The sequence below is a fragment of the Crotalus tigris genome, unplaced genomic scaffold, assembly GCF_016545835.1.
Source record: "Crotalus tigris isolate CLP2741 ecotype Arizona unplaced genomic scaffold, ASM1654583v1 scf7180000018954.1625260, whole genome shotgun sequence".
In the NCBI taxonomy this organism is placed as follows: Eukaryota; Metazoa; Chordata; class Lepidosauria; order Squamata; family Viperidae; genus Crotalus; species Crotalus tigris.
The window spans coordinates 49458-62459 of NW_024097294.1; the positions used below are offsets into that span (position 1 = coordinate 49458).

The following is a 13002-nucleotide window of genomic DNA, read 5'->3' on the forward strand; positions in this document are numbered from 1 at the left end:
AATGGATGTAGGTGGCCATTGGGAGGTTATCAGATTCATAGTGGTCCCCTCTATGTCCGAGCCTCTCATCCTTGGATTAGATTGGTTAGATAAGTGGACACCAACCATCTGGTGGGCGGACGGGTCCCGGCGTCTAAGACTGGCAGTGGGTCCCCAACCGCTGCCCTCATATGACCATAGTGAGGAGAGAGGGGTGGACGCCATAAAACCGTTACAGGAGAGGAGCAAGCTTGAATACCCGCCAGTTTACAATGACCTTGCGGCAGTATTTAGCGAACAGGAGTGCGACAGCTTGCCACCTCATAGGCCGACAGATTGCGCAATCGAACTTATTCCCGGAGCCAGATTGCCTAAACCCAGGATGTACCCGATGACATTCGCAGAATTACAGGAAATGAGGAAGTACATAGATAAGAACCTGGCTAGGGGTTTTATAGAGCTGGTGCGCTCTAGGATAGCGGCACCTGTAATATTCCAGGGGAAAAAGGACGGGGGGTTACGGTTATGTGTGGATTTCAGGGGTCTTAACGCTGTATGCATAGAACCTGTTTATCCCCTGCCCCTCATGAAAGACCTCCTGACTCATCTGGCTACCGGAAAGATTTTTACAAAATTAGACCTCCATGAGGTATATTACAGAATACGAATTAAGGAAGGAGACGAGTGGAAAACCACGTTTAACTGTCCACTAGGGAGTTATCAATTCAAAGTAATGCCTTTCGGGTTACAAGGGGCCCCAGCTGTATTTATGCAGCTAATCAACGAAGTGCTGCATGACCATCTATATAGGGGCGTGCTTGTGTACTTGGATGACATACTCATCTACTCGCAAACACTGGAAGACCACATACGATTAGTATGGACGGTGTTGAGAAAGTTGCTGGAGGCTAAACTATACTGTAAACTATCAAAGTGCGAGTTCCACAAAGACCGCATCGGCTATTTAGGGTTCAGAGTCTCAGCGATGGGGATAGAGATGGATCCTAGTAAGGTACGCAGTGTATTGGAGTGGCAAGCCCCGAGGAATCGTTGCCAGCTACAGCGGTTCTTGGGGTTTGCTAATTTCTACTGCCAATTTATACCTTCTTTCGCTGATGTGGTCCTACCATTGACCCAGTTATTACGCACCAAGCACACCGCCGGAAAACCCCACCCAAAACAACCGTTGGATTGGACTGTGGTTTGTCAACAGGCCTTTGAAGCCCTAAAGAGATTATTTGCGCAGGAGCCGGTGTTGGTACATCCTGACCCGGATCGGCCATTTATTGTCCAGGCCGATGCCAGTGATGTAGCCGTTGGAGCAATTTTATTGCAACGTAATGAGGGAGGCGATTTATGACCATGCGCTTATACCTCCCAAAAATTCACCGACACAGAACGATGTTGGGCGGTGTGGGAAAAGGAGGCGTTCGCCGTGAAATGGGCGTTGTCCACCTGGCGCCATTTGTTGGAGGGTGCACAGCACTCCTTCGAGGTCTGGGCGGACCACCAGAACCTAGCGGTTCTCCAAACACCAAGGAAACTGGCGCCTAAACACGTCCAATGGGCGCAATATTTTCAACGTTTCAGGTTCCGTCTGAAAGTTGTCCCGGGAGGAAAGAATTTCCTAGCAGACGCACTTTCCCGAATGCCACAATACGACAGCAAGAGGGAACAAGTGGTCCAGGCCGTTATACCTCCATGTAATAGGGATTCCGCACGGGTGGATGCATGCGCAAAACTGATAGCATTTGAAGAGGAAATACAATCAGCATTGTTGACTGATCCTTGGCTATTAGCGAATCCCGGAATGTTGACCCGTCGTAATGGTTTGGCCTGGTATGGAGATAAATTATATATTCCCCAGGAAGTGTGTAGTCGGGTATACCATCAATGTCATGATTCCAAAGTAGCAGGCCACTTCGGATTCGTGAAGACGTTACACTTGGCGAGACGACAATTCTGGTGGCCGAGCTTGAGGAAAGATATTGAAGCATATGTAAAAAGATGTCAAGTCTGCGCACAGGTGAAGGTGATACCGAAAAGGCCGATGGGATTGCTACAACCGGTGTCTGACCCAGCTCGGCCATGGCAGGACATTGGCATGGATTTCATCGTGGATTTATCAAATGTAAGGGGTTACACGGTCATATGGACGGTGATTGATTTATTTTCGAAGCAGGCTCACTTTATACCCTGCAAAGGACTGCCCTCTGCGGCACAGTTAGCAAAACTATTCGTGCAACACATTTACCGACTACATGGAGCTCCCCGGCGAATCATCTCAGATCATGGGGTTCAATTCACGGCTCAATTTTGGCGCCGGTTCCTTGCCAGCATTGGAACCACACAAGGGTTGAGCTCCGCATACCATCCTTGTACCAATGGGGCGGCGGAACGAGCCAATGCGGCCGTTTCACGATATCTACGATGTTATGTGTCCTACCAACAGTCGGATTGGATAGATTTTGTACCCTTCGCAGAGCTAGCTTATAACAACGCAGTACATAAAAGCACGGGTTAACCCCCTTTCAAATGATCTATGGATATGACCTGATCCCCTTGCCCGGTTGTGAATCACAGAAGTCCCTGGCCCATCAGCCAGGGGACTGGTTATCCCGCGCTAGCCAGGTGTGGGATATGGTAAAGAAGGCGCTGAATCAAGCTGAACAGGCAGCAAAAGATCAGGCTGACAAGAGTCGTAGAGTGCCAGTTTCGTTACGGGTGGGTGATCAGGTATATCTCTCGACCAAATATCTTAAGTTACAGGTGCCATGCAAGAAGTTGGCGCCAAAATACATTGGGCCTTTCCGCATAGTACGCATCGTCAACCCTGTTACGGTGAAACTCCAATTGCCGAACTTCCTTGGTAGGATACATCTGGTCTTCCACGTGAGTTTATTAAGGCCGATAGGAAGGGACAGTTATAAGAACCCTCCAGGACCTATAACTCCGGGACGGTATGAAATACAGGACATATTGGACTCACGATGGTGGTCGGGGGGGGTAAAGTGTATTACCTGGTATTGTGGAAGGGGTATCCCTTGTCCGATGCCTCTTGGGTGCGGAGGGAGAATGTCTTCACCCCTGATCTAATCCGTCGGTATCATAAGGCATGGCCCCATAGGCCAAGGACCGGGGGGGGGGGTGAGTAATATATCATCTGCATTGCCCAAACGATATATTGACCTGTGATGTTCTATTTCAGGGGGCCCTGTGGTGAGGGGAGGCCGAATGTCAGACCCAGCGTGCAACCTACCTGTCTGTAGTACAACGCTGCTTAAGAGGACAAATGCATGCACCGCCAGGCAGCCTCAGTGACGCTGCAAGCTGCGCCGCCGTTGCCATCCTCGGAGGGTTGCTCATGCCCCTACACTGACGAGCCTCAAACCACGTGACCAGCTAACGTGGAGAGCGGGGCGTGGCGCGGAGAGAACCGTATCGGGCTAGTGCATGGAAAGACATTGAAGGCAGCGAAAGACGCTTAAACTGGGAAGCCGGGATGCTGGGTCTGACAGAGTTTGGGGAATGGGGATGCTGGGAGGAATGGGGTGTGGTGTGGGTGGAGTTATACATGGTGATTGGGGTAATTGGGGTGTGTCTTGTGGGTGTGGTGATGGGATGTATTTAGGACGCTGGGACAGGAGTCCTCCCAGGGCTGACTTTATTTTCAACGTAGCGAAATAAAACCTTTGTTGGATACTGCAACGTGCCTAGTGTTTTGGTTCCCTTGACCACAATTAGGACGTTCTTACACATGTTGTCTGGGTTTATATTTACAAAGTAATCACTAATGGTTAGTTTCTATATTCCAAAATCCACATATAGCTTTGCTTGATTTTCTTTTCTTCCAATAATATTCTCTTTGCAACCTTAAATTAATACAATTCTTATTAATTTGATAGGTAACAATTAAATATAAAGATTTTTTCTAACATTTCTACCAATAATAATCACATCAATATCATGCTTCATTTCTATCTGGTCATCTTGGTTGCCTCGTTATAAATCCTGTTTACAATTCTTGTTTAAATTTATTTTCCCTACAATGTTCAAAACATTTCTACTGGTTAAAATTTTCCCAGAATTAATTACCTTAAAGTATTTAAATCTATTTTCATGTCTTAAAAAATAAGTAAGAAAAAGACACAAAAGAAAGACATAGAAAAAGAAAAGACATGAGAGAGAAAAAGAAAAAAGGAGAGAAAAAGGAGAAAAAAGTAAGAAAATAATATACTACTTAAAATACATATCCCTTTTGAACTAGTAAACACTTATTTCCAATTTTTTTTCTGTTTTCTTTAACCATAATTAAATCCAATCATATAATCTTTTAACTCTATTCAAAACATTTTCCCCATTTTTAGTTATCCATTGGAATTTTCTTAAAATCAATTACATTTAAATATCTAAAACATTTCCTTTATGTTGATCATCCCACACATTTTTATAGTTCTCATATCGAAAAAAAAAGAAAAAAAAAGGAAAATACTGTCTTACTTGGAGGGTTTATCCCTCTTAAACTAAAATCTTTCTATTTCTTCAGCCATATTCAAACAAGTGTTTAATTTTTAAATATTCCCTCTGATACACCCCATCATCTAATTCCTCAATTCTCACTTTTGCCCTCTTCTTTTGCCAAGCATCTTTCCCAATCAATATATTCCGTTGCATCAAAGAGTCTTTCCATAATCTTGTAAATGTTGTTGTAGATATAGTAGGCAAATGAAATATTGTGTCTTTGTAAAAAGATTTTGCCCCTTCATATTTATTGAAGATTTCTCTCATCATCCCTTGTCTCCCCGTTTCTTGTGGTACTCCCAACAGCTCAGCAATCCATTTTGTCAAATCTTTTTCCTTATCCCCAAAGTTACTTTGTGGTCTTAGAGTACAAGTTATCTTTTCCATGTTCAATGTTTCTTGTAAGTCATTCTCCACTTGAGTCTCCACCAGCTTATATTCAGATCTCTCTTTTTCTGATCATGTGACATTAAATTGAGAATGCATTCATTTAAATTTTCAAATTCATTTTTAATTTCCTCATGGTTGAAGTTAATATCATTTGCATTTGTTGTAACAGAATATATATTTCCTCCTGGTAAGTATTTATTTTTTCTTGGTTTGTTCTTTCTGTAGATCTCTGATGCTTCATAATGACCAAATATCCTTTCTCTGCCAATCACTTTAAATTCGCAATTAAAAAAATATTTATAATCCAGGGAAGTCAATTTTTTCTAAGTTTTATAATTCTCACTTTGTAGATAGTCCACAATGTTTTCTTTTCTTTTGTTACAGCTGCTCTTTGTGTAATCAAAGCCCTGAAGGTCATGACAACAGGCTTTTCTTTCTGGGCTGTATACTTAGGGCAGTATTTTCATCCACCACTAGATGTCAGCACCAGTCCATCTTTCAATTTTTTGTATTTCCCCCCCCCCTGTAAACGTAATTCGCTGCTTCCATTTAGAGGAGGGTGGAACAAAGATCCCCCCTCACTTTTGGATGATTTTTACTTCTGAGTTTTTTTCTTTTTTTCTCAGGAAATCAATCAGGTAGAAGAGAGAAAATCAATATTCTTACCCAATTCACTCACACTGTTTACAATCACGCTTAGTTGAGTGCTTTTTGGCTTCCGCTGCATGTAGCTTGGGCTAGACTCACAAATGACACTAGCCTTTCTCCTGTCAGTTTTTGGAGAGCTTTCCCCAGATGTCCGGATCAACCCATCTCCCTAGGATCTGCAGGGCTTCCCTCCTTCTTTGCCACTTCTCCAGGGTGACTTTGGGCCCATTTAGGGTCCCCAAACAAAAAGAAATCAGTGCAGAACTGGAAGCCCTTGACTCCCTCTTCTATGTTGCAACCCCTGAGATATTGGAATATTGTCACCCCTAGTCCTTCTTTTCATTAATCTAGACATACCCAACTCCAGCAGCTGTTCCTTATATGGTTTAGCCTCCAGTCCTCTGATCATCTTTGTTGCTCTTCTCTATACTCTTTCTAGAGTCTTTCATCTAATCAATGATGAGATTTGGGAATCATGGACAAGAGATAGCTGTGATGAAAAGTCTAGGGCTTTATTCAAATATAAATGGAATAAATAACACGGTCCTAGAATAAGATTATCATATTCTTATTTAAAACAGCCAGTCACATGATAATGAGTTTAATAAATAAATAAAATATTCTAGAATATTCCTATTCTAGAAGCAATCATCAGCAATAAATTCAAAAAGATGCTAGACTGCCATATCATAGTAAACAGAAAGGAAGTTAAACAAACGATTTAACATTTATGTTAGAACAATAGATTTCATTCATTTATTTTTCTACTATTTTAGCTTCAAAATTTCCTAAGTAAATGACTAATAGAAGGGTGTTTTGAAACAAATAGATTTTTTTTTTAAATCTGTAGCCTGAACTTATAGAAAACCTTTGGTATATCCAATATCTCATTAATTTTATAAGGTTTCTTCCTCTTACATATATGTATTATTACATATGTAAGCCTTACTTTAAATTTTGTTATTTAGTGTGGATGGAAATAAATGAATACATAGAAACAAAAATAATTATAATTAAAATAAAAATATTTATTTATTTATTAAATTCATATGGGTTTCCATCTCAAGTGCATGATTGTAATAAAGTTATATTTAAAATGGGTTTCTTGATCCAATACACTACATGCCTTTTTAGAAGCATTTGAACTAGCAAGCATATTAGTAATTCTGTGAAAATATTTTGAGTACTTTATGTAATTGCAATTCGGGAATGTGGTGGTTCATAAAATGGCTGCCAGGGTGGCTAGGATCAGATACAGCCAAACAATTTACCAGGAACTAAAATGTTCCCTGCCATTTTCTTTCTTTCTTTATAAGTGTTTTGTATCATTTCCATCAAAAACCAAATCTAAACATATTACAAAGGGAACATACAATAGAAAATAATACAGGAAATAAATCAATATCACAGTAGTTATAGTAGTAATATAAACTACAATCATATGCCCAAATATTTTTACTCCCCCCCATGATGGGCCATATAATGGCACTTTTGTAAAAATGGGTAGTAATGGACACTTTTGAAACAAATTATGAAATTTATACTAGGACTATACAGGGCCATGAACTGTTTTGAAACAAAGTGGCAGAAACACTATTTTAAATATTAAAATAATATGTAAGGCAACATAAGGTGAAAAATCTATCATACATGAAAGTATGTCATGCATACTTTACATTAGTCTGCATAGCACCAAAATCTGTTATATACTTCCTATCTTTAATTCTACTTTACCACATTCATTGAAAAGTTATGATACTATAAAACTATATTGCTGTATTTTCTAACAATTTTAAAGAAGGCTTCCTTAACTTCTCTGTTTCTCAAACTGTAGATGATGGGGTTGACTGTTGGAGTCAGGACAGTGTAGAAAAGAGAAAAGATTTTATGTAGCTCCTTCAGTCTTTCTGTTTCAGGAACAACATAGACAAGCAATAGTGAAACAAAGAAAAATGAAACTACCGTGAGATGAGAAGAACAGGTAGAGAAGGCCTTCTGTTGTGCTTTTTTAGATTTCATTTGCCACACAGTATAAAGTATATAGATGTAGGAGGTCATTGTTAGGAGAAATGGGATCCCTATACTCATGAATCCTAGAATAAAAGTAGAAAGTTTCACTAGGTGTGTATTGCTACAGGAAAGATTTGCCACTGGATACACATCACAAAAGAAATGGTCAATTTCATTGGGTCCACAAAAATTTAATTGTAACAGAAAAGCAGTTACGACAGTGTTGGTCAACAAACCACTTATCCAAGATGTGAGGGCTAACTGGAGACAGAGTTTACCATTCATGAAAGATGCATAATGCAGAGGTTTGCAGATTGCTAAATATCGATCATAAGACATCATTGCCAGAAGATAACATTCGGTGGATGCTAAAAAACCAAAGAAGTAGTATTGTGTCATACACCCATAGACAGATATAGATTTATCCTCAGTTACAAAACTAGCCAGCATTCTGGGCAGGATGGTTGAAATATAACATGTCTCCAAACAAGACAAATTTACAAGGAAGAAGTACATGGGGGTATGAAGACGATGGTCAGCTACAACAAGTAGAACAATAAGTAGGTTCCCCACAATAGACAAACTGTATATAAGAAAAAACAGTGTAAAGAGTAGTATTCCTATTTGGGGAAGTTTGCTAAATCCTAAAAGAATGAATGTTGTTACACTTGACTGATTTATTTCCATTCTTCCCTATTTTCCCTTCTGAAAAACAATTTGAAGAACTTCAGTAGCCTCATTTTTCCTTCTTTTCTTCTATCTGATGATTGTGGTAAAAGTTGACATACATTTCTTGAATACCTGGTTGGCATATCTAAACAGCATAAAAAACAGATGTTGTATTTCTAAACATATTAACCACATCATAACAAACAATGTCACATATTCTATAACATTAAGGGAAATAAACAATATTCTGATGTCAGGTATGATAGGCTAGGTCTATATGTGAAGATCCAATTAAACTGATTTGTTGATAAATACCCTTTGCACAGAAATATTCTCAACTATCCATTAGTACTTGGAGTTAGATAATGGTCTAGGGGAGAAGTCATGTGTGGGTTAGACTTAGTCCACTTTGGCTACATAGAGATTTAAGGCTCATCCCTTTTTTAACTCTGTCCTCTGGCTCTACCCCTCCTCCTACATCTGATAATGTTCACTGCTTTCATCTCAGAATGTGTATTTAAGGGGGGAGATATCAATTCAATTAGAATAAAGTGACCTGCCAAAATAATATGTTTTCTGGCAAAATGAGCAGCAATAAACATTTACAGCTATCACTATTTACATATGATATATATCCCCAGACCGGGGGGGGGGGGGAATGTAGAGAGCACATATTTGGGAGAATTGCATCTATTACACTTTGTTCAAAAAATATAGTTGGTCACAGCTACAAAAAATAAAGTTGCATTTAAAATAATATGTTTTGCAAAGTATAATGAATCTTATTTACTTTATGTGCATTCCTCATTAATCAAATTAATGGCATGTCATACCAGTCCTACAACATAATAATCAAATTGATGGCAAATATGAAATGCAATGATAGTTTTGGGTCACGTTATCTCATTAAAATCCACTTTAGCCCAATATCATCCTGTGGAATTTTATCCTATGAAGTCATTTCATGAATAAAATTTGAGATGCAAAATTATTCTGCGGAGGGAATAGCAAACCTTGACCAGAAGCATTTATTGAAGCAGTCCAGAGTCCAGAGAATTTTCCATGTAAACTTGCTGAGATCGCTTTCTTTGCATCACCAAGATTCAAGCAAACTTTTCTGATACAATACAAGTGATATGTGTCCAAACAGTGATTATTCCTGATCTCTCCAGATAGCATATTTGTGAATATCTAATACAAAAACCACTGAATAAGCTTTGTTCTAATAAGGAAAGATTAATAGATATTGTTTACTATACTAGTAATAAACATTCATATATAATTTTGGCCCAACTAGAGTAGAGGACAGACTTGTAATTTTAGATTTAAAAGATAGGAAAAAGGGAGAGTGATATCAATATATTCCTCAAATTTATGCATAAAACAGTGTCAATAAATTATTGAAATGGAGTGATTAAAGAAAATTGCAATTGAAAACCCTGACTTTAAAGAAAAGATAGCAAATTATTTGTGAAAACAACAACAACAGTGAAGTAATAAATAAAAGGCAATGAAGACTAAAAAAATGAATATGAAATGAATGGAACAGGATCAAGTAAAAATACATGTGTTATATATGTATAAATGTATGAGTGGGTGAATGTGTGGGTCAGTGAAATCAATCAGTTGGATATAAATATTATTTATTTCTAGCAGTAGACAAATATTCAACGAAGTCCAGCTCTGGAAAAAATCATGTCTCTTTCTTATATTTCCTGACTTATATCTGTTTGTGGAATCATATTTCTGGTCTGAAACAACAATACTGCTAGTCAATATACTACTGGACATAATTAAATGATACCCTGAAGTTGCTAAATAGCCTTCATCACCTACTGTTCTGATCAGCTAACCCTTTTAAAATCTTTTAAAAATATGTTTTCTCTATGTTGCCTATTCCTAAGAAAAACTGTTTGTGCTGCAGAGAGAAAAAAATATTTTTGATGGTCACATATTAAGAATGTACATCTTTCTCTGTGAAATGCTTTCTTTGTTATTGTTCTATTCTTGGCTTTTTTGTTCCTATATAACAGTTTTTTGGTAGTGAATATTTTATTTACTGAAATTAAATTTAGAATTATTTCATCTGTTCTTTCTTTCCTTTTTTTAAATTGTTGCTTTCTACCCTAAGTAAAAAGAAATGCATTAAAAGAAAGGGATTTCAAGTTCTTAAAAATTAATACTGCAATCAATCCCATGACTTAGAATTATTGAGATATTAATGTATTCAACGAAATTGTCATATTAAAAGGCATACACATAGTAAGGATTATCATTTAAATTATCTGTCCATCTTTTCTAAATCTATAATTAGTGAAAAAAAATTAACAGTGCAGGAGAGGAGTTAGGTTGATGGCCAAAAAATATCATGAATCTGATAGCATTTTTTCCTACTAACAAATTTATCAGATACAACTAATGAAGAAAGCTGCAACTAATGAAAACTTATGCCTTTTAAATTTTAATATTATAGGTTGTAAAAGGTGCTACCAGACTGCTGAATAATTGCCATTGTACTTAAAAGAAATGTCTCTAATCTTTACTGAGCACCATAATATAAAAATGGCACAAAATAAATATGGCAATCAAATATAGCTGGATAGGTAGGTAGGTAGGTAGGTAGGTAGGTAGGTAGGTAGATAGATAGATAGATAGATAGATAGATAGATAGATAGATAACCCTTACTGTCATTTTTACTGTGAGCACAATGGCAAACATTAAACATGAAATTTAGTTGCTTGCTCTAAAGGGTACACATACATAACACACATTTAAACACACGATATACAACATATGTATAGACCTACACCCTTACATATAAGTAACATATAAATATTAATTGCTGTCTATCTTGAAGACATAAGGAAGGAGGAAGTTTTAGAGCTCACAAGATTAATACTGTATGGAACAAAACTGTGACTGAATCTGGATGCTCTGCTTTGGATAGTTTTCCAAAGATAAAGTTAAGTGTTGGAATTTGGGAAAAGGATGAAAATGAGTTTTGTTTTTAATGGAAATAGACTGGTGAATATGGAGTACAAAGATAGATACCATTTACAGCCCAGGACAAAGTTATTACTTTGTTGAAACAGTTGTTTCTAGTTAGTATAGAATGATTATCCTGGAAACAAATAAAGCCAACATATGAGGCTAGCTCTCACCTGTAGTTGTTCCATGTTATATCAGAGCTGTTCTAGAGTGTGCCATTAACAACAAAAGATAGCAGTAAACCATTCTCAGAATGTTGTGTCCAAGTGCTGTTAAAGCATTCTTTTTACACTAGTTGGTGATCCAGGGTAATAATATTTGGGCTTGCATGAGCATTATGTTATATTATTATTTTTTAATTATTGGATAATTAAAATATGTCACATGAGCCTAGGGATTTGTTGCTGGCTGACTCTTGGACAAACTGTTCTGATGTAATGCAATCTTCAAGAACATGCTAAAATTCACTTTTTCTAGATAAAACATAGCATAAATCTTTGGCAGGGTGATTTTTCTACATTCATACCTACCTATTCATCACACTATTCCCTTCTGGAGAGAAAATATTATACAGAGTCCAGAACAATAAGTAATAAATAGTAAGCCAAAGACAAGAAAAGATAAAAAGAAAGAAAATATAACTAAATTTAGTGTATGTATGTATGTGTATGTGCATTTTATATATACACACAAACATTTTATATACATACACATAAATGGGTATATATGTGTATCTGTCTCTATCTATCTATCTATCTATCTATCTATCTATCTATCTATCTATCTATCTATCCAAATCATCCATCATGTCCATAATAATGTCCATAATGTTTTCTATACTATCCTCATTGTATAAACTTATATAAACTTCATACTTTCCTCTTTTGGAGAAACTTAACAGCTCCATTGTCTTCTCCTTCCTGTTGACTCACTCTTTCATATGTGAGAAATGGCTCTAGATCAATTCATCATTCACATAATAATAACTACATATTACTGGAACAAGTAATTGTCTGTATTCACTGTCTATGCCAAATATCTAGTGATGTTTTAAAAATATAATATAAAATATCTATTAATTTTGGATGTCCACAACCAAAATGTACACAAAAACATTTTACAATATTTTTGTCAATCTCAAGATGGAGGGAAAGAAGCACATTATGTTAAGTAAAGCATACATCAGAAGAAGTATTACAGAAGATATATTATTTGATATGATACTTTGTACATAACAGTTATTAAAGGTTTTTAATATAAAAGTGGGACTTGGAAGAAAATCTTGCATAATGGAATATTAGGTCATTCAGGCACAATATTTTTCTGTTGAGGAAGAAAAATGCCACAGTTCAGCATCTAGGCAGTATAAAAGGAAGAAACAGTTGTTTAATAAGTTATGATCATATATTAATTTGCATCTTTACAAAATATATCACTTTGTTTTTAATTTTCATTAGGGCTTTGTGGACTTCTTGGTTTCTTAAACCGTAGATCAAAGGGTTGATTAGAGGAGTCAATACAGTGCAGAAAATGGAAAAAAATATTCAGTTTCCTCATACTGGATGTATCTGGCAAAATGTAGACAATTATTAGTGTACCATTAAAAAGGCAAATCACCATGAGATGAGAAGAACAGGTTGAAAAGTCCTTTTGTCTTCCGATAGCAGAAGATATTTTAGAATTATGACAATGATGCAAATATAGGATATTAGGGTTAGTAGAAATGGGATGACAATGAAAATGAAACTAATGCAAAGGGTTACAAATTCAATCTGGTTTGTATCACTACATGACAG

General features: G+C 37.0%; 1 protein-coding gene across 4 annotated transcripts; it reads right to left on the minus strand.

Moving 5' to 3' along the window:
• Positions 1-6031: 6031 nt before the first annotated feature.
• LOC120314616 (olfactory receptor 11L1-like) lies at positions 6032-11535 on the minus strand. 4 transcript variants are annotated; one of them, XM_039357886.1, is made up of 3 exons: positions 11380-11535; positions 9231-9408; positions 6032-8362 (listed from the first exon to the last, which is right to left on the minus strand). In XM_039357886.1, the coding sequence occupies exon 3, from the start codon at positions 8233-8235 to the stop codon at positions 7297-7299; it is 939 nt and encodes a 312-aa protein (XP_039213820.1). In that variant the 5' UTR covers positions 8236-8362; positions 9231-9408; positions 11380-11535; the 3' UTR covers positions 6032-7296. The 4 variants fall into 4 exon arrangements, with proteins under 4 accessions (XP_039213820.1, XP_039213822.1, XP_039213823.1 ...); XM_039357888.1 differs by having other exon boundaries at positions 9231-9439; XM_039357889.1 differs by lacking the exon at positions 9231-9408.
• Positions 11536-13002: the final 1467 nt, after the last annotated feature.